The sequence below is a fragment of the Acinonyx jubatus genome, chromosome A3 (assembly GCF_027475565.1).
Source record: "Acinonyx jubatus isolate Ajub_Pintada_27869175 chromosome A3, VMU_Ajub_asm_v1.0, whole genome shotgun sequence".
Lineage (NCBI taxonomy): Eukaryota > Metazoa > Chordata > Mammalia > Carnivora > Felidae > Acinonyx > Acinonyx jubatus.
Genome location: NC_069388.1, coordinates 21,237,238 through 21,259,174, shown reverse-complemented (window position 1 = coordinate 21,259,174; position 21,937 = coordinate 21,237,238). Strand labels below are relative to the sequence as shown.

Sequence of the window (21,937 nt, the reverse complement as noted above, 5' to 3'; positions counted from 1 at the left end):
TGTCTAGCTGGGCACTGGGATCACCTGGGGAATTTTTCAAAAGCCTAATACCTAAGCCTCACCCCCAGACCGATAGTGTCAGAATCTCTGGGGTGAGGCCTCAGCATTAATATTTTTCAGTGCTCCCCAAGTCATCCCTGCTGTGTATTCAAGGGGTACCCCAGCCCCAAATCAGTTCTAAGAGCCTCAAGATGGATGTTTAGGGAAAGGGGGCGGGGCGGGGGGGGGAAACTTGTGAGGCTCAGAGAGGGGAAGTAACTTGCCCAAGGTCACACAGCAAGGTGATGGAAAAGCCAATCCTGGAACAGGCCTCTTTCCTGAGCCTGGGCCAGGGCCCATTTCTCTCCTGAGGCTCCATCCCCTTTTATAAACCAGAGCCCAGGCAGGCAGTGCTCACAGAATTTCGCTTTGATAATATTGGAACCCGGTACAGTCAGGGCCACCACAGTGAGGGGCGGAGCTTGTGATGGCGATTAGCGGAGCTGTAAGTCTTTCGCTTTATCCAAATCTTGGGCAGTAATTTAGGAAATTTAATTAAAGGGGGAGAAATGGGGACACCTGAAGCTCCTTGCCTCCTGTTATAATGAGTGAAATACACCGGGCTGTAAAAGGAAATGCTGTCTGAGACGCAGCTCCGATGTTTTATTGCCAAGTTTTATTCGCCGACGTAAACGTAATCGCTGGAAACCGGAGCTCCATTAACGCACATATTTTCACACATCCGGGGCCCCACCTGCACCCCCCTCTTCCTCTAGGTTTGTTCACCCACCTCCTAGGGTCAGCCCTGGGACTTTCTGGGCATGTCTATGCCAAGTCTGGATTTCCCCGCCGGTTTCATACCCTCCCATGGCAGATAAGAGTTTAATAGAATTCCATTGCTCCTCTGAGCTCAGTAATGCATTCTGGAAATTAGGCGACTACATACTGAAACCATTGTTCCCCCTTATAAATGGGCTCCCTCAAAGCCAGTGACCGTGGGGTCTCTGATAAGCTCTCATGAAGCCGTGCTCCACATGTTATTGGTGTGTTAAAAGGCGCAACTCCGGGCTCACCATTGCTCATTGTTAGGGGCTGATACATTTAAGTAGTTTCTCCATGAATCAGGCAGCTTAGGTATTTCCCCCCTCTTGGCATTGATAGATGAGAGAAAGGAAGCCATTTAGACGGCGCTATATAGGGCCCTGGCCCACACGGTGAATGATTTCCAATGCCTGGTTTAATTTATTTTTAAATGAAATTTGTTATTGATTCTGGATTAAAAGGACAAATCTTACGGCTGTTACCACTGACAGAGCCATGGTGCACAAGTGACACCTCTCAAAGGGGAGGGAGGGTGGCCTCCCTGAGTCAAAGGGAGGGTGGGGACTCTCCAGGGAGCTCAGGTCAGAGGCAGGAGGCCGTGCGAGATGTCTCGCTTCGGGGGGGGGGGGGGAACCTTAAGAAGATCATCTTGCCCACCTGCAAGACCTGACGTGATGCTCACCTTCCGAGTCTCACTTGGGTGATGGGAATAGCGGTGATATTTGCCTCCTGGCATCCACGTGACCGCTGGATGCTTGTTTAATTGCCTCCAGGGATGGGACGTTTACTCCCTCCTAGAGCATTCCCTGAGTGCTCCCACCCTAGTGAATTCCTAGAGACTATTTTCTGGCATAATCTTCAGTTACCTCCTGCCTCCACCAGGCTTTTAGCGTCCACAGTGCCCGTGCCCACAGCTGACACTGGATCCATGAAGCAGGAAAGACAATATTACACAGGGGAGGAATACGGGCTGGGGATTCTTCCCATCACATCCAGCTCTGGCCCCGCCTCCCTGTGCAACCTTGTGCCTGTCACTTCACGTCTCTGAGCTTCCGTTTGCTTATCTCCAGAAGAAGGAAGGTGATCATGCTGGCCTCAGGGTTTGTTGCATAAATTGTACGACATGACATCACGGATGGGAATGTGATTTGTAAAGAGCAATTTAGGTGCTGCAGGAAGTACAAATAGGACAGTATGGTGGGAGAGCCCTGAGCTGGGAGACAGAGGACCTGGCTCTGGTTCTGTCATGGTTGGCTGTGTGACCCTGAAGGAGTCACTTACCCTCTCTGGGTCTTAGTTTCCTGAGTTGCAAAGAGGGTGGTTTAACTAGATGTGCTTCGTTATTGTGCCTAAGAGCATGGGCTCTAGAATCAAATATATCATGTCTCTACAACTGCCTTGCTGGGTGACATTGGACAAGACACTTAACCTCTCTGAGCATCTATTTTTTGTCTGTAAATAATATCAATAGATGATAATAATAGTAGCCAACATGTATTACGTATTTACTACGTTCCAGGCACTGTTCTAAGGGCTTTGTAGTGTTTTTCATTTAGCCCTCACAATAATCTTGCGATGGTGGTATTATAATCTTTATTTTACAGATGAGGAAGTTCAGGCACGGAAAGGCTAAGTAACGTGTCTAAGGTCACATAGCAAGTGGCAGGATTCAAAGCTACTATCCGTACTTACAACCACACTATTCGGCTCTATGGGGCCTGGTTGTTCTGAAGATTAAGTGGGATGATTAAAGTTCTTAGCACAGTTCTGGGTACACAGTGATGGACCAACAGTGGCTTGGGGACTGGCAAAAGTCTTTCCTTCCTGACTTCCTTCCCTTTCCTTCCTGAGTCCTGTGGGGGACTCAGACTGGAACTTGGTCAATGGGGGACTCTGCTAGAAAGAGGGGAAGGCATGCGGGAGGAGGGGGAAGCACCGGGAAGGGAAAGGACGTAACCAAGTTCAGGCATGTTTAGGGAGAGAACATGGTGGAAATGGTACTTGGACAGAGGGCATGTGCAGGAGGGGAGGCTGGGACCTTGAATGCAAACAAGACAAGTTGGGATTTCTGTAAGAAACAAGGCCATTGGAAGAATTTTGGACAGAACCTTTCACAGCATAAGCCTTTTCAAACTCATACAATCCCCGGAGGTCTGCTCTTGATGGAGATTTAGAGGTCACTGTGTTTAACCCTTGTTCCAGACTAGGAGGAGAAATGTTTCCTGAAGGTCAGGCAGTGGGTTAGTGGCAGAACAGCAGAGTGCCGCTGTCCCACCCTGACCTCCTTCCTTTGCAGCCCCCAAGTGGAATCTCTTGATTTCTCTCTTCTAATCTGCTCACTCCCTGACCCTTTGCCTGTGACCCGCTGCCTGCAATCTGTGGGTTAAGAGGAGAAAGCCCTGGGTGTGAGCCCCAGTTCTACCACCACATTGTCTTGGAGAGGCCTCAGGCTGGAACTGAAAGAGTCTGGGTTTCAGTCTTGGTGCTGCTGTGCGATCTCAAAGATTCTGTTTCTTCATCTTTATAAGAGGGGCAATGGAGTCCATTTCTTTGGAAGTGAGGCTCGAGTTAATGAATGAGAAGACGCTTTTGTAGAGTCCAAGATGCCTGGCCATCCCAGATAGCCTAAGTACCATCTCTGTGTGGGAAGGAAGTGAAAAGAAGTGAGTTAATCAGACAAAACCAACCCCTTCCACTAGTGAATGTGGGCGGAAAGGAATTGGGACGAGGGCGGGGATCTGTCCGCGGTGCTGAAGGCAGCGTCCTGCGGGGGCTGTCAAACTGGGCTGAAACGCAGCATTTGTAATTGGGGGCTTCGGGGGACTGTCCATAATTTTGAATGAACTGGATTCTTGCTAGCGACCACAGGCCCCATCCAGCGTGCTGCCCGCCATAATACTGGAAAGAGGGATGCGAGGGCAGAGTAAAGATGGGTGGGGAGCTGTCACTCGGGCTCTAATCTCATTCTCAAACTTGGGGCTCTGTCCACAATTCTGGACTCATCTGTAGTCTGTGGAAAGGGGAGTGGGCTTTCTGCAGTGCTCACTCCCATTCGGCGGGCGGCGGAGCGGGAGAGGAAACCGGAAGGTCCGTCCCCGGTGTTGAATCCTCGAATTTAAGAGCCGGCCCAGCTAGGTCCTTGGGGCCAAAAAAGATGGGGGTCGGGGTTGGCGCTGTCCCACTCCGTGGTGCTGAAACTGCGGCGGACAGGACCATGTCGGGAACGAGGCTTGGGGAAGGGCAAGGGGTGAGAGCAGGAAGGAACCCTGCCCTGGGATCAGAGACCCTTGCCTCAGACTCTCCGTGGGACCTCGGAGAAGCTATGTCTCTGATTTAATGTGCTTCCTCTTCCTTTAAATGAGGCCACCTGTCTGCCCTCGTGTCTGTACTGAAGGTCTATCCCAACAGCCCCAGTATACCCGTCAGGGACGGAACCGGAGGATCTCCTTGGATTCCTGGTCTTGGGAATGGGAGTGGCTTTGTTACCTGCCCGCCCCTCCAACATTCCATCTAGGCCCATCGGTCCGAGGAAGGGAGACTTACAGTCCAGAAGGGGGCGATCCAATCCACCGCGTAGGGCCCAGCATCTTGGAGCTAGGAGCTCCAGCAGCTGGCTCGCATCACTCCCATTAGGCAGGCAGGAAAACTGAGACACAGAGAGTAACAATAGTAATAACTATTCAGATCCTACCATGAGGACGGCATTATGCTAAGAGCTTTTACGTTCACGATTTTTCATGAATCCTCACTACGACCCCTGGAGGTAGCTACTATTCCCATTTCTCGGATGAAACCTTTGAGGCTCAGACAGGGATAGGCATCCGGACATGATCACGCAGGGAGCTAAAAAGCTGCGGCAGGGCTATCACGAGGTCCCCTGTGCCTCAGCCCAGATTCCTGCCCTACCTCACCCTCACCTCCACCCTCACCGCCACCGACCCCCTGACCCTGGCACCGCCCTGCTAGCAAAGTTGGGAGTCCCTCGGAGCGCGCTGAGTCTGGCGGCAGGTGGATGGGTTTTTCTCCTCATCCCGCTGGATAGTATTTCAGGTTTTGAAGCCATTTGTGTTATGCTTTGCGGGAACTGGGTCCCTGGGGTGGTTGCCTCCACCCCATCCCGCCGCCCGTCTGCACTCTCGGGTGGGGGGACGTTGCGGGTACCGCTTTAAAAATCCCAGCCTGGGCAAAACTTTGATGATAAATCAAGCGGCAGATCCCTCCGCCGCCGCCTCCTCTGGGCGGGCGGGAGGGAGTGGGAGGGAGGGGGTGCGGCGGCGCCGGCGCCGAGCGGAGTGGCCTTCCGCGGAAGGGAAGAGTCCCGCAGTCGGAGGCGGCCGGCTGGGCGTGCGCTCGCTACCCGCACCCGGGGCTGGACCGGAGCCGGGCGAGGGCTGGGGCCGGGGCCCGGCCAGCTTCGGCGAGCGAGAGACAGCGGCCGGAGCTGGGCAGCCAGGCCGCATCCGGCAGGGAACGGCGGGCGCGGGGTCTGCGGTCTCCTGAGCCCCGATGTGAGGCGGCGGCGCCCCGGCCCGAGCGCGCACCATGGGGGCCCCGCTCGCCGCGGCGCTGGGCGCCCTCCACTACCTGGCACTTTTCCTGCAACTCGGAGGCGCCACGCGGCCCGCCGGCCACGCGCCCTGGGATAACCACGTCTCCGGCCACGGTGAGTTCGGTCGCCGCCCCCGCGGACTTCCCCACCAAACCCCACCCCGGGCTGCGCCGCTCCAACTTGGCCGTCCCCGGGCTGGAACCCGCGTCGGCCCCGGCGGGAGTCCCGTGGCGCCCCCTGCCGGGTCCACGGACCCGCCCTGGCACCCCGGCCGCCCCTGCAGAGGAGGGGGCACCCCGCGTGCAACCCGGATCGATCCCGCTGTAGCCGAGAGCCCCCTCCTCCCCAGCACGCTCGCGCCGATACACACACCTCCAGGACCACACGTATTCACAGCCAGGGGCACACTCACTGTTCCCACACTCACAACTCCTGCCCTCACGCATCTCCAGCCGCCTGCTCGGATCCCCCTCCTCACTCATCACCACTCACACTTATGCCCGCTGCACACACACACCGGCACCACGGTTGGGGGACTCACACCCTGCCAGCTGGCACCCAGGCGCACGCACTCTGCACAACTCTTGCCTGCCCTTCTGCCTGCAGACACACACACACACGCACACACACACACTTGTGAACACACTTTTCTCGCCCACTCCTCTCTGCCCATCTGCCTTTCCCTTTTGTAGGTTTAACCCTGTAGCTGCCCTCATCCCCTCTTACTCCTCATCTGCCCCTTGGATCACTGGAAAAGGTCCTGGGGACAGAAGACCCCGCGTCTTGAGAACTGGTAGACCCGAGCTGCAGCTGCCCCTGCAGGGTCGGGGTCGGAGGCTTGCTGGGAGCCCCTAAAACACACTGGAATAGTTGGGATTGCTGCTTCCAGCCACAGGCGTGGACGGGGAAGAGGGATGCTAGGTGCTTCTGTCTTGTCTCTGGGGGTGGGTGGAAAGCCCCCCGCCATCCTTCTGTAGGGTACCCCCCCATCCTCAGCCTCGGCCCTGAGGATTGAAAGGTGGGAAATCAACTCAGCCACCGCGGGAGCTGGGGAGCAAGCAAGCAACCCCACACTGGTTGCCTGAGTCTGGGAAGCTCCTTTTAGCCCCAAAGGAGCCCAAGTTGGCAGTGGAGTTGTAACATCTGAGGCTGGTAGCTGGTGGGGGGGGGGGTTCCCCTGCCCCTGTGAGCCAGGCTCTGGAATGGGGACCGGAGCATAAATGAAAATGGAGACGCTTCTTCCATCCATCCCTTCCCAGTCCAGTGGGGGCGGCTGCAGCACCAGTGCTGGGCACTGTATGCCCAGGGCTGGTGGGCAGGTCTGCACAAAGAGCAGAGAACTATGTGATTTATTCCGAAGGAAGGAGTGAGGCGGGGGGAGTAGGTAATCAGAGGAGGCTTTGCTGGGGCCTGATGCATGCGTGGGATTGTTCCCAGGGGCACGGGCGCTTCCAAAGCCCTTCTCAGGGTCTCTGCTTTTGGGGAACCATGATTCCCTGCACCTTCTGCCTTACCACGTTTGATAGAACTGCTCTGTGTATCATCTGCGCACCCTTCACGTCCTCCATCGAATTTCTACTGACCTGGCCGGAGCGCTGGTAAATAGGGGAAGGATTATGTTGATCCTCAGTTTACAGATGGGGAAACCAAGGCTCAGAGAGGTGAAGGGACTTGCCCAAGGTCACACAGTGAGTGAGCGGTTGAGCTGGGACTGGCCACAGGGTCTGTCGGGCAAAGACAGAGCTTTTTCCAGGACATTCATCTCCCCATCAGACCCCTCCCATTTAAAGGAAACTGGGAATCCCTCCTTCCGCTCCCCTCCTCGCGATGCTCAGTTCCTTGGCACAGTTAGAACTTATACTAGGAGGTTTTCCAAGGAAGGGTTTTCCTGCATTTGCAGTCCCGAGAGATACGAGGACTGGGGCTCTGAGGTTTATGGTCATCCTGTCCCTGGAGCATCAGACCTCAAGGATTTGGGTGCTACTCTGTCATTCCTGAGGTCCTGAGGGTCTGCGCTTTGTGTGGTAGTCTCTTCCTGCCCCCTGGTGCCGGGCGTGCTCAGGGGCACAACTCTGCCATGCCAGCTGGAATGTCACCTCTGAACCCTGGACAGGTCCCGCTAAGGCCCAGAGGAGGGGCTAGACAGAAAGGACACAGCACTGACTGCTGGGGGCCCTGGCTTCTCTCACTGACCCCCCTGTGCAGTTCTGGGCAAGTGGGTCAGCCCCCTGTGGGGCTCCTTCTGTCCCTCAAGAAACAAGGAAGCCAGGCTGCTCTGCAGGGGCCAGACTGCCTTCTCCCAACATTGCCAGGTTCAAAGTCACCAAGTAGTGGATGCCGAGGAGCCCCCACGGCGGCCCCTCTGCCGGGCCAAGTGCCCGCCACCACAGGAAGGGTTTGGAGCCACTCACTTAATCACAAAAAGAAACTGTTATTAATGATAGTGAGACGCGGCGAATAAGTGGGTCATGTCTAATAAGCCATTTGTGTTCAGGAGGAGAATACCAATTTGATAAAAGCTGTGTGTGCTGAAAAAGCCCAGAAATTGCTGTTTAGCAGATTGGAGCCTGATCGTTTCATTATTCCTGGGCTCCGCATGTCCTCGGCTGATTCAGGAAATGTGGCCGGGTTAGGGAGGGGTCTCGGTGCCTGCAGGTGGGGATGGGAGGCTGGAAGTGGGGGGCTCCTCCGGAGGAGACCACGGACCCCAACCACTTGGCGGTTGCTCCCCTCTCCAGCTCAGTCCGAGCCCAGCCCAGCCGCCAGGCTGACGCCTTCCCCCCCCCACCACCCGGGACTTGTCACAGGGAGAGCCCGTGGTCAGGTGGGTCCACAAGGACATCTGTCTCGCTTCCCATCTCCCTGCTACCTGCACTCAGCCCACTTCGCAGAGGGCCTTTTAAAGGCATGAGGATCGAATGGGGGAGTGAATGGAGCATGCCTCTTAGGGAGGCACAAGGGACTGAGAGGCTGGGAGGGTGGTGGCCAGTGTTCGCCCCTAGTAGGTATTCCGTTAATGGCAACTATTTTGAATTTTCCTTCTCAGAAAGGGTTAGCTCATTGCCATAAGCACAGCAGAGGTGGCGGGGGGGGGGGGGGGGGGAGCGAGGAGCTAGCATTTATGAGCTGCCTACTATGTGCTGTAGGTGCTACCAAACCCCTTGCCAGTTTTCACTCACCAAGGTTGACACTATTCATGCAAGGCTGGGGTTGGAGAGAGGAGAATACTGAGGTTCAGAGAGGGCCAGTGACTCGCCCAAGGTCACTGAGCCTGTATGGGGAGCGGAAGAGCTGTGCCTGCCTCCTCCGGGACGGCCTTGAGGCAGGCTCGGCCAGTCACGTGACAGGACTTCTTCCTTCTGCACGGCCTTAGCTGAGCCTTCCAGCTCCCCAGAGAACTGGCAAAGCAGTGGCTTCCAGCAAGTGGAACCAGCCGCTTAGACAGGTGACGGATAGGGTCTTGCTGAGGCCACATGCAAGTTAGAAAAAGACAGCTGGGCTGGACTCTTTCTCCAGTCCTTGTCCCAGGTCTGGGCCAGGGCAGGGGTCCTGAAGACGGGACCTCTGTGTGCATCCTGCAGAGACCTCCTGCCTTGGAATCACCGGGGAGTTTGTTAAAATGCAGATCCCAGGGTCCCCCAGACCCATTGGCCAAGATGATTGTTGATGAGACCCTGGAATCTGCATTTTAATAAGCTCCCCCGATGATTCCTGCGCAGCTGGAGTTCGGGAGCCACTGCCTAAAGTATTCACCCACGTGGAGGGACAGGATATTGTCTTGTCCAGGGGCTGCTGGGTTGATTTGGTTTTGCAAGAGAGGGAGAGGGCCACGCTGGAGCAGGCATGTGGACCCTGAGAGGAGACCCAGGAAGCCTGATACTGAAGCAAACATCCATTCTGCCACCCCGCCCTGACACACACACACACACACACACACACGCACACACACACCTAGGCCAGCACCTTCAATTATTAATACACCCCAATGCAGACACAGATCCCGGCTTGGCCCGGCGCTTTGTCCATTGAGTGATTCACCGTCCTGAGGTTGTCTCTGTTGCCAGGAGGGAGCAGCGGGGTGCTGAGGGAGGGGCGGGGGCCACCGGGCCGTTTGGCAAACAGCCTGTGCACTAGAAAACGACTCTGGCATTATCTCATTCCTTACTGAACTGTTGGTATCTCTCCATCAATAAGCTGGCTAGTTTGGTGGCTGGGAGACGGAGAAAATTGAGTGCTGTCTTCCGAAGGTTATGATGTTAAAAATGTGTTCGCATTGTCTCGGGTGTTGGTGATTATTCTATCAATTACGCCCGTAAACACTCGGCCTTGGGCTGAGGGTTCCCGGCCTCCTGTGGGGAATCGGCCCTCACAAGCTGTTTTCCCCGAGTCCTTCACACCAATTGGTTTTGACACCTTGCCTATCAGCCGCTCCGGCGGCCTTTTCCCGAAGCAACGGGAGCCGCGGGCGGCCAGCAGGACAGGAATTCGGCTCATCTCCACGATGACACGGTGACAGCAGAAGTGTTGGGGGAAGTCTCCTTGTGATAAACGAGTGGGCAGGGACAGGGGTGAGGGACAGTGGTGAGCCGCCAGGACCGGAGACGGAGGGGAGGAACAAAGCCGTGGGCAAGGGTGCATTTGCCCAAACTGCCTGGGAGGTTAGGGTTTGGCTTGGGGGTCACCTTATCCAACGCTGTGCAAACGAAGTGAGAAATATACAGAAGGAAATGTTTACTGAGTGTCATGCCAGGGCCTTCCATGGCATTGTTCCATCTGATCCCCACAAGCACCCTAAGAAGAAGGGACCTTTTCTCTGGCCCAGTGTATTTTTGAGGAAACTGAGGCCCAGTGAGGTTAACAGCCTCGCCTGAGGTCAGACACCCAGCAAGTGCTGGAGCCTGGATTTGAACCCCGGAGTGTGACTCCAGACCCCGTGCTCACAATGCTGTTGAGTCCCAGAGACGAAGAGTTTTTGGAGACGTCCAAGGTCTGAAATCTTAAAACTTTGGTGTATTCCAAGCTGACGTAGTTTTAAACATTCAGTTGATTTTAATTTCGTAAGGAATCCATGTCTTTAGAAGAAAAGTCACAAAGCCGGAGCCCCTCCTCATCCTCACAGACCACGGCAAGGGCATCCCGGGCTGGGCAAGGCTGATGTCGCCTTGCCGTGGACGGACCCAGGCCCCGCCCCTTGGGTACATAGGAGAGGCTGCAACCCTGAGGGTCATGGGGCGCCAGGGTGTGTCCTCCTCTCCCCCGCCCTGGCGAGGTGAGACTCTTCTATCAGAAAAAGGGCCGATGATCTCACTGGGGGAAGAAATCCACCCCTCCACCAGCTGGTGACCCTGAGGTCCCTCTGGCACCTGCCGCTGGGGGAAGGGAGGCGGAGACGGGGAGCCAGAGGGGCTATCGCCCCTTCAGGTCCCCGTCCCTGCCACGGGGCCCCCTCTCCGTCCTGGAAGCCAGCAGAGGAGTCTCTGGGACTCAGCTCCCTCACCCCCAGCTGAAACCTCTCTTCAAGGACCCTCCGCAGCCTTTGGGTCCTACCTGAGAGATGGTTTTAGGCAGCACCCGGACACAACCTCTTACATTTTAATCGTTCGCATTTATTTTAATGTGGATTGGAAAAATAAAACCAGCACATCAAAACTGTGATTTCACGGATATGATCGCTTAGGACGAGGCTAACGGGCATATGAAAAAACAGTGGGTTAGTTTATAGGAAACCAGTCAGACAGGCCAGTGAGGGTGGTACACAGGCAGATCTGTGTGTAGGAATGACTGCACTTGGGGGTTGTTGGCCCGCGGGCTGCCTCCTCCCACCTCCTACTCGGGGCTCTCATTGGGAACCTCTGGCCTGACAGAGGCCGCTGCCGGGTATTGGAGGCTTGACCATTCACTTAGTCCCTCATTCATTCAACAAAGATCAGCCGAGCACCTGCCATGCACCAGGCTCCTTTAGCCACTGGGGACGTAGCAGTGAAGGAGACAGATAAGGTTCTAGCTCAGACAACTAAACCTATAAAACATACATAGAAGTATAAATTGTGATAGGAGTTGAGAAGCAGCGATGATGTTCAGCCCAGAAAAGGCACTCCCTCCCGGGGCAGTGAGGGGACCCCATAGTGAGCTCCCTGTCACAGAAGATATGCAAGCTGGACCCAACCATTTATTAGCTGGGGGCGTTTTGGAGGGAATCCCTGCTTTATTTCCCAAAGGAGCACAGACTGGTGAAGTCGGCAGAGAAGTCAGAACACAGTGGGTGGTTAATGACGGTCTGTCACACAGGGAGTTAGAGATGGGCCCAGGTGGGCGGGGCTGAGGATGCCCGGCCCCACACAGGGGACGCGGCGGGGTGAGGGCCTTTGCTGGCTCCTGTGTTGAGAGGTGCGGGCAGTGGCTCCTTTGTGACTTCATCAAAGTTAAAGTGCCAGAGTTCGGGGGTGGGAGAAGTAGACCCTGAGCTTTTAGCCAACCCTCCCGCTAACTCGGCCTTGCTGGGTAGCTTGGCAGGTCCCTGCCCTTCTCTGGGCCTCGGCACCCCCAACGATGGCAAGTTTACCTAAGTTCTAAGCCTCTGGAGTCCTTCCAGGCCCTCTCCTTTGTCCTCCAGGCAGCAGGTGAGGCTGGAGTCCACGGCGGTGAGGAACTCCGTCTAGCACGTGATGCTTCGTCTCAGTGGCCTTTGGGGGTCTGGGAACCAAGACGCCAGGCAGCGTTCATCCAGTTTTTTCCTCTGTGCCGATCATCTCCCTTACCTCCTCCTTTAGGCCTCACACGCCCCATGGGGAGGGTGCTCCCATGTTACGGACTAGGACACAGAGGCGTAGGGGGTGATGTGACCTCCTGAGGCCACACAGCTGTTGAATGGCAAAGCCAGGCTTGAGCCCAGCTTATGGGGCTGCAGCGCTGGGGTTCTGCCCTGCTCATCTGTCCTGCTCCTGGCTGCCAAGCCCGGTGGGCGTGTGGACGCTTGCTTTGTTCCGGAGCGGCACCCTGGCTTCGTCGGATTCTCTCCGGGATGCCAAAATGCTGGAAAGGCCAGGGTCTGGCTGAACAAGCTCGATCTGAGAGCCTAGGCTCCTGGATCCGAGCCCAGCACTGTCCGTGGGGGTGGTGGGACCCTGGGTGCACCTGCCTGGCTGTTCCGCAGGGTGGGGGCTGGTGGCTTTGTCTGAGCGTGTGTCTGGAATGCGTGCATTTGGGTGTTTGATCATGTGCGCGGTTGAGATGTGGCTGGGCGGGAAGGAGCTGGGTGGTCCCTCTAGCGTCCCAGCCTAGGGGGGCCAGGCTGTGCCCTCTGTGCCATAGCCTTGGCTTCTGAATCAGCCTCCCCGGCCCCTCCAAGCTGATGCCCTTGGGACGTGAGGCATAGAAGCTCTGGGAGCATCTGGAAGGTTAGAGCCGGAGCTGGGGCCAGGGGGGGGGGGGGGGGGCCTTGCTCAGAGCTATCAATTAGGGGGCTGGCAGTGGCCATTTGTGGCAAGTGCTCTGCCTGCCCCTCTCTCTGGATCTCTCTCTCGGGTTGGACTCTCTCCCTCTGTCCTTCAGTCTCTCTCCATCTTTCTTTGTCCCTTTCCCTGTGTCTGCTGCATCCATCACCCTCCCTCTTCCCATCTCCCCACCTCACCCTGTCTGTCTTCACATGCACACACGTGCACGCACGCACACGCGCCCACACGCACACACTCCTCTCTCCAGGTCACATCTAGGATCACACACACGTGTATTCTGGGTAGCATGATGATACCCACACAGAGCGGGCACCTGAGAAATGTCAGTTGAATGACTGAAGTGAATGAATGAATGGTGATGTTACAAGGGGATGAAATGAAATGGTGATGTTACAAGGGACACTGGAGCTTGTCTAGACTAGTGGTTCCTAATTTTCTTGGAGGTCACAATCCTCTTGAGCATCTGATGAAAAATGGATCACTTCCTTCGAAAAATGCCACACCATTTTTGGCTAGTTCCAGTGGGTTCGTTGAGGCCCCCAAAGCTCACCTGTGGTCCCAGGGGAAGCAGCCTTCATTTCACTGGGGAGGAAACTGAGGCCCAGAAAGGAGCCAGGGCCAGCCCCAGGATGCAGGGCAAGCCCTCAGCAGAGCCGGGAGTGGGTCCTCCTCCTCCCCCGCAGCTCTCCCATGTGACCTGGGGGTGGGGTGGGGGGGGGCTCTGGAACAAGCTTGTCACTTTCCCCAGCAAGTTCTGGGTGAGTGTCTCCAGGCGGTGGGCGCTGGGGAGAGGTAACGGAGGACAGCCAGCCAGAGACGAGAGCTCTGGAAATGGCTCAGGTGGGCGAGCCATCTGGAGGGGCGGCGGGGAGGGGGGGGGGCAGCGGGTGGTGTCTCTGAAGGTTTCCCACCAGAGTGGTCCCCATGTCCTGGGGCAGTCAGGAAGACTTCCTGGGGGAGGTGGGCTCCTTGAATCCAGGGCTGAGGGCTGGGTTGAGGGGATTCCAGAGGCCAGGGGAGCCTCCCCTGACGTCCTGGGTCTGGCAGGGGCTTCAGTGGGAGAGTTGTGCATGTGTACTGGGCAAAGCAGGCTGCGGAGCTTGGTGTTGACCCCCACCAGCTGGAGGTTTTCGAGTGGGGAGGGTGGGGGTCTGGCTTCGGGGTAGGACCGGCCATGTGCCTGAAGTGGGGGCTCAAACAGGACTTGGAGGCTGGAGGGGGAGAGGCTGTTTCCTGGACTAGGCCCGAACTCGCAGGCTCGTAGGATGCCGGGGCCGCAGCGTCCAGGGGGCGACAGAAACGTGGGCTCGGTGGGAGATGGGAACTGGGTGTGCACGCGTGCGCGTGTGTGTGCGTGTGTGTGTGAGTGTGTGCGCGCACACTGGCTTCCTTTCTAATACTTGAGCACCCCAGGCTCCTCAGCACCTTCCCCCCAGTGATTTCATCTGCCTGGCAGGCTTCCCCCCTGCCCCCCCCCCACCCTCCGGCTCCCTCCACCGTGCTTCGTGTACCTCCTCACAGGGGCGCGTGACCTGTCAGAGCCTCACCGTGGTCATCCCAGCGGGCACCCCAGGCACCCGTCCACACGCCATCTTGCAGAAGAGGAAATGGGCTTAAGAGGTGGGTGGCTGGGGGCCCACACCTAGTTCAAGGCAAGGGAGCAGAGCCCCACCTTTCCCCCCCCCCCCCAGCCTGGTGTGATAAGGTTGTAGGGGATGGTACGTGCCCGGGCTTTGGGGTCAGATGCTCTTGGGCTCAAGTCCCGGCCCCCTACTCAAGCTCTCTGAGCCTCACTGGCCAACTTGGGGCTGGGGGTCTTGACTGAAGCCCCTCTTCTCCCAACCCTCAGGTTTGGTTCCTGGCTGAGGGCAGGGAAGGTGAGAGCAGACGGCAGCGTGTCTGTTTTGCTTTGTGAGGTTTTAAAAAAATTATTTCCGGCCTCAGAGGCGGCAGCAATTATGGCCGGCTCACTGGGGAGCCGTTTGCCGCCTGTCATTGGCCCCAGGAAAGGGTCCCTAATGGAGGCCCGGCGGCCGGAGTGCATGGTAGTGAAAATAACGCTCCAAACAACCCTGCACTAATGGTCTCCTGGCAGGCAGACGAGAGGGAGGGGGCGGGCAGGCTGGCTGACAGCTGACGGAAGGCCTCTGGGGCAGGGGGCCCTGAGCCTCACCGGCTGGTCTCCTCATGTCCCCCAAACCCCAGCAGTGGTCCCTGAACTCCAGTTAGGCGCTGGGAGTCCTGAGCCCCATCCTGGCTCTGCTGCTCTCTGTTGAATCTCCTCCCGGGCAGAGGAAAAACACTCAGTGCAAAAGCCCTGGGGTGGGGCAGAACCCCGTCAGCTAGGGATTCTCTGGTTCTAGAATAGTCCTTGCGTTTCAGAAGGCCAGGCCAGTCTAGTCTTCTAGGGGAGGAAAAGGGAGGTGGGAGTCTTGGGGCAAGAGGAGCCGGAGCAAGGCCACCCTGTGAGAGGCGGCGTGAATAGCGGCCCGATCATCACCAACCTGATAAAGCTCCATGGAGCCCACTAGGTGCCGGATATTTACGGGGATGTGTGATCCTGTTGAGTGCCCATGATACCCATTTTACAGATGAGGAGACTGAAGCTCAGGGCGTTGCCCACCACAAGGAAGCAGAGTTGGGGCTCACATGTGAGTCAGCCTGACTCCAGAGCTCGCACGGTTTCTGCTGCTCTGCTAGATTTCTCAAACACAGTTGGGCAGGGGCGGGAGGGGCAGGGGCAAGCACTAGGTCCCAAGGGGGGCTGCGTTGGACCACACCTCCTGGGGAGGCGGCGTGGCCGCCAGAGTCTGCCTCAGTTTCTCCCCTGCTGTCGGTCCCTGCACCTGGCGTTCAAGTGCCCTCTCCCCTTCTCTGTTCTTCACGCTCCCTGCCCCCACCCATCTCTCACTTGTCTTTCTCCCTCTCACTGGACTTGAGGGGCGCTCCTTTCTGGGCTCGGGGGCAGCCGCTCATCCCTGTGGCTGGTGCGGCCTCCCTCTGCTTCCTCCATTCACCCCCTCTCTGCCCCTGGCAGGCAGCAAGGAGGGCACACGCCCGGGCTTTGGGGTCAGACTCTTAGGCAGACTCTTAGGTCAAGTCCTGACCCCCCCTCAAGCTCTGCAAGCCTGAGGAGCCATCTGTGCAATGGGCTCACCCCACTGGCCTTGCAGGATGTCCAGGCGAGGGGGGTGGGAGGAAATGGCATCTGCACAAACGTCAGGATGTCTGTTTGCCATCTCGTGTCCCTGCCCCCGCATCCTGGTTCCTGTCCTGTCGCTGGCTCCCTGCACATTCCCCCCCCCCCCCCCCCCCCGCTTGCCTCCCTCCCTCCCAAACCCTTTCACTCCCCGGGGCCCAGATGTGTGGGAAGAGGAGGCGGGAATTCCGCTGGGGAAACCTGCTCGACTCCCACAATCCTGCAAGTGCCAGAATATTTTCACTCTCCTTAAATCTCCCTAGATTTGTAATTCTACTGCTGTCTCCCTCAATCCGAGCGGCTGGCCTTGGGAGGCACCCTGCCCCCCGCCGCGGGCACCGGCACTGCCCGCCCAGCCGGGTCAGGGCTGCCTGGCGGGGGAGGGGGGGGCAAGTCCTCCCTCTGTCCGTGCCTCAGTTTCTTCACCCATAAGAAGAGGAGAGTGACGGTGGCCACTTCCCAGGTTGTCTTGGGGATTCGGTGAGACATTTTACGTTATTAAAGAAGCATCTCTATAAAAAGGAATGAAATCTGATATATGCTACAATGTAGAGGAACCTCGAAAACATTATGCTGAGTGAAAAAAAGCCGGTCCCCAAAGACTGTATGTGGTGTTATCGCATTGGTATGAAACATCCAGAATAGGGGAGTCCAGAGACAGAACATAGAGCGGTGACCGCCAGGGGTCACGGGGACGGCTCGTGACTGCCTCCTGGGTGCGGGGTTTCCCTTCAGGGGGATGAAAACGTCTGCGGACTAGATGCAGGGGGTGGTTGTCCAGCGCCGTGAATGCGCTCAGTACCACCGACTTGTTCATTTTAAAGTGGTTAATTCTGTGACCTGAATTTTGCTCCGATGACAAACTAAACACAAAGGAAACGCCCCTGGAGCCCATACTCTGCCAGATCGTCCACTGACAACAGCCTTACGACATAGGTGTTATCACCCCCATTTTACAGATGAGCAAACCGAGGCCCAGCATCACCAGGCACTTAGCGCATAGTAAGGGCTCAAAATGGTAGCTGGTTGCACTTTTATTTAGGGCAGCCCTCCTTCCCCATCAGCGGGGCTGGGCAGGGACCCCACCTGAGCGAATGGCCTTGTGTGTGTATAAAACTCAGCAGTTGAGTGGCTGCCACCGGGGAACAGCGGGCATTGAGGCCCTACTGTGTCCCCCACACGGACATGTCACCTGCATCAGTCCTCGAAATAAGCCTTGAAGAAGTGACACAAGTGAGGGGTGCCTGGGTGGCTCAGTCGGTTAAGCGTCCGACTTCAGCTCAGGTCACGATCTTGCGGTCCACGAGTTCGAGCCCCGCGTCAGGCTCTGGGCTGATGGCTCAGAGCCTGGAGCCTGCTTCCGATTCTGTGTCTCCCTCTCTCTCTGCCCCTCCCCCGTTCATGCTCTGTCTCTGTCTCAAAAATAAATAAAACGTTAAAAAAAATTTTAAAAATAAATAAATAAATAAACTTAAAAAAAAAATGACACATGTGGGAACAAGCACTCAGGCCAGTGGGGTAACTTAGAGCCACATGGCGAGTCAGGCCAGGGGTGCAGCTGTTATCCTCACGCATAAATCCTGGGCGTCCCTGCCCCCCCCAGTCCCTCTGCTTCCTCCTGGTCCGCTCCCCACTTTTGCCAACAGGTCAACAATCCCCTGCGCGGGGCAAGGCCTAGGGCTGCAGAGACAAAGGAGGCCTCTGACTGGATAGGACAGAGGCCCCTTGACTAGGGGATCAGCCCCACACGGCGGAGTAAACAGCTCCCCACCAGGGCACCATTTCTTTGATGGTCTATTTCATTCAAAATTCATGGGTTCTGTATTCTGATCCATAATATATTCATGTTTGCTTTCATACAAAAATAATGTTCTTTCCCCATTTGGGGGGAGGGCAGTCAATGCCTCGGGAGGTGGCTTCCCCGGTTGCAGCAGCAGGGACCGTGAGGGCATCCACCGTTCGTTTCTTTGTTCGCTCACTCTGCAAGCGGGCCCTCGGGCCTCCTCGGGCCCGAAGCGGGTGTTAGTCCTCACCGCGTGCAAGACGCAGGGCACCTGGCGCTGAATCACCCAGGAAGCTGCCCCGTCAGCCGGACTGGCGGGCTCAGTAGGGTTGTGACAGGCGAGTGGCAGAGAGGCTCCAGGTCCGGGGGCCTCTGCAAGCCGGGGCCTGGAGGTGGGGCCGAGGGATGAAAGGCGGGAGGTCAGTGGCCGAGGACGCCAGGGCCCGTGACAGTGGTGGGGGTGGCTGCCCACTGTGTCTGGCCCTCAGCAGGCCCTGCGTCCCGAGCCCTTCTGATCGAGAAGAGTCTCTGCTTGGTGCTGCTCTGAATTTAATGCGTGACCCTCGCCGGTCTCCCCTGTTAATGCAAGAAAATGGAGACTGAGGCCCGGAGCCTTCAGCAAGCCGCTGCCTTCCCTGGCTGGAATTTACAGATGCTGTTTGGTTCTCATAGTGTTTATTTTTACAGTTACCCTCTATTTATGGCAAGTGATGCTGATTTTCCGTTTATGGCGGTAATAAAAGTCTCCTTTTAAGCTGAATTTATTTAAGTTAAAAGGGAAAGATGCTTTGAAAATAAATATTAAGTAAATAATGGTGCAGGTGCGTCAGGGATCCTGCAGAAATGGTGAAGGTAGTCCCCAAGAGGTCAGACTCGTGAGACTCTCCCTCGGGTGCGCCCTTTCCTGTTCGGAGCTCCTCCTAACTGTGCCAACTCCAACCAGCCTTCAAGTCCAAGTGTGCCCCACCACCTAGAAGCCACCCCTGAATCCAGGCGGACGTGGGCCTGCCTTTATCTTCCCTCACACCGTTACCTGCATCCCAAGTTTCTGCATACAGCTGTGCTCTGCGTATCTCTGGGCTGGGGCGGGGAGGGGCCACGATTCATGGCTATGTGAATGGTGCACACCCTGAACAACGGTACATGGCGATGCAGGCTCAGTCCCAGCTGTTGTTCACACAGTAGTCACCTGTCTGTGTGTCTGCCCTTCCTGTGGACTGTGGGCCACGTCTTGGGAAGCCCGGCACACGTAGGGGTCTATGAAGGTTGATCTCTTTCATCCCGTTTGCGGGGAGGACTTGAGCTCACCGCATGCCCGGGTCGCCATCTTCCCGCCAAGGCACGCTGCGGTTCACTAAGCTTTTGTACAAAATGCCTTCTTCCGCTTCTTGAGAAGGGGAGAGCTTGCCCGCTCCAAGATGAAACGACCCGGATCCCCCAGCCTGCCAGAGAACCCTCAAGTTCCTCCCTTGAGCCCATCCCCGAGCAGATGCTCTGCACCCACCCCCAGGGAGGAGAAGACTGGGTGTCGCCTGCTGGGCTCCTTCTACGCAGCCAGCCCTCTCAGACCCTGGGGGCCTTTCCATCCAGTTTATCTGGGTTTTCCTCTTATGGACGTGTCACATCTCCTGGTTTCGGGAGCAAGGTGAGATTCACAGATGAGCTGGGGCTCCGTTAAACACTCCCTCCGCAGCCTTTCCCCTGTTCGGCCTCCCAGCTGGGAGTTAAGGTGGCCATGGGCCTTCCTGACCCCGTGCCACACCCCTTGCAGTTCTGGCCACCAGCTGAGCTGGGCACAGAGCAGGCTGTCTGGAAACGACCCCCAAGGACAGAAGGGGAAAGGAGCTGAGTGACGGACGACCCAGGTTCTGGTTGGCAAATTCTGCAGGCAGCCTTGGGACTGAAGTCTGGCTTTGTTCCCTCATGCGGTGTGACCTCAGGCACTGACACTCCCTCTCTGAATCTTCATACCTCCCTCTGGGAAATGGGGCTGACAATAAATAGTAGCAGCTCATCAAGTCCTTGGGAGGGTGAAGTAGGCTTCTGTGTACAGGCGGCACCTAGAGGGGTGCCTGATGGCCCCCAGGTTCTCTGAGCTTTGTTTCTTAAGTTGCTGGAAAAGGCTCAGGTATGGAGGGAGGTAAGTGGTGGGGGGAGTTCCAGGGGCCCTCCCGTGGACACCCCGACTTCCTATCTTCATCACTGTCGTACCAGCACCAGCAGAGGACAGGGGGAGAGTTTGGACTTGGCTCCTAAAGCCTGAGTCTGAATCCCAGCTCCTCAAAGTCCCTGAGCTGCTGGAAACCTCTGTGAGCCTCGGTTTTCCCACCTGCAGGCAAGAGCCGATGATCCCTGACCGGCAGGGCCGCTCCGAGGGATTATGTGGGGTCAGACACATCAGCTTTCTGGTGGGTTGTGGGCCTCCAGTCGGAAAGATGATCCCATGTTTGATCCCAGGCTTGCGGTGCTGGTCCCCAGGCCGCAAGGGTGCAGAGGGCCCCCCGCAAAGCAGCCACAGCCCTTTCTGGCATTGCCAGCCTTGATTTATTGTCCCGTCTCATTCTCGGTCACACTTCCTATCCCAACGTCATGGGCCCTCTCAGGGAGCCTCCAGCCTCCAGTTTGGCAGGACCCGCGTGGGCCAAGCCGGGCTTGGGCGGCCGGTGGTCGTGAGGGCCAGAAGGAGGGAGGGTGGGGAGGGGCCCGGCCTACTGGGGCCCAGCTAGGACCTCCCAGGTTGCTGTGTCCACATTATCCATTTGTCTGTCCTTATCCCTGCTCTTGTGGGCACGGTTCCCCCCAGAAACTCCATTCTGGCACATAGTAAGTGCCCAATAAACAAAAGATGTCTGTCTCCTTTGTTTTGTTTTGTTTTTTTCCTTACAGTTTCAAACTTAAGTCCTCTGGGTTTCTGACCTTTCTACCTTCATTCATTCATTCATTCATTCGCCCTTTCAGCACATGCTTAACAGCACCTCCTCCCTGCTGGACAGTGCAGGGGCCCTGTGCTGGGGGAGCTCCCAGGCTGGGGGAGACACAGACACCTTAGTATCTGTCACATGACATGCTGCGGTGGGGGCAATGACAGGACTCAGAGACCATCAGGGGCCCCGAAGAGGACTTCCGCTCCAGCCTGGGCAGGGAGGGCATCTCCAGGCACAGGGCCACCTGTGAGCTGGGATTGCAGCCCAGGGGGGACACATGGAAATGACAGGGAAAGGCAGGAGGGGCCACGGCCGGGGTTCAGCAGAGCCACTGCTGCGGACTTCGGATGCCCAGCCCGAGAAGCTGCCTCCGACCCTGAGTGTCCCATTGGGCACCCCGAGTGTGAGGGTTTCCTGGAGCTCCCGGGTGGCCCTGAGCCAGGAGGATGGGATCCTTTCTCTGCCTTCTGGCAGAGCCACCGTATATGTCTTGCGCGACAGCAGCCAGCGTTCACTGAACACCTACCGTGTGTCTGGTGTCATTGCGGCTGCCAGGATCCCACAGTAAACAAAACAGGCTCCAGTCTCCAGCCTTTGAAGGGCTTACACTCAGGTTGGGAGACGGGCAGTGAATGAGACGCGGAAGAGACGGCATGTTAGTGTAATGGCTAGGAGAAAGCGCGAAGTCGCGAAAAGGGGACAGACAGGGTGGGGAAGACGCAGGAGGTGACACGGAAGCAAAGGTTTGAACGAGGTGGGGGGGGTCCCGTGCGTGGGGGTGGGGAGCATTCTGGGCACAAGTCCAGGGAAATCCTCGTTGTGTGAAAACCGCTGCGGCAGGCCAGAAGCCACGGGAGGACTTTAAAAAAAACTGTGATAAAATTTATACAACATCGGATTTACCCGTTTTGGCCATTTTTTACGTGTACGGTTCAGGGGCGACAAATACGTCCCGATTTTTGGGCAGCAATCCCCGCCATCCATCTCCAGAACGTTCTCATCTTCTCCAGCTGAAACTCTGCTCCCGTAAAACGCTAAGCACCGCCTTCCCCCCCCCCCCATTCTCCTCTCCCCCAGCCCCAGGCAGCCTCCCCTCTGCTTTCTGTCTCTAGTTTGACCGCTCTAGGTGCCTCATATAAGTGGAATCATGCATTGTTCGTTCTTTGGCTCCTGGCTTATTTCGCTCAGCGAAATCATGTCCTCAAGGGTCATCCATGTTGGAGCCCG

The 21,937-nt window shown here is 56.9% G+C and overlaps 1 protein-coding gene across 2 annotated transcripts in view; it reads left to right on the top strand.

Annotated features, from left to right (window-relative positions):
- Window positions 1-5,079: 5,079 nt before the first annotated feature.
- Window positions 5,080-21,937, top strand: part of VSTM2L (V-set and transmembrane domain containing 2 like) — a 37,223-nt gene continuing 20,365 nt past the window's right edge. Inside the window, exons 1-2 of one of the 2 annotated variants that reach the window (XM_027070065.2) lie at window positions 5,080-5,464; window positions 14,326-14,424. In XM_027070065.2, the coding sequence (XP_026925866.1) occupies window positions 5,344-5,464; window positions 14,326-14,424 (220 nt within the window). In that variant the 5' untranslated portion in view covers window positions 5,080-5,343. The remainder of the gene's footprint in view (window positions 5,465-14,325; window positions 14,425-21,937) is intronic. The other variant, XM_027070066.2, reaches the window with a different exon arrangement.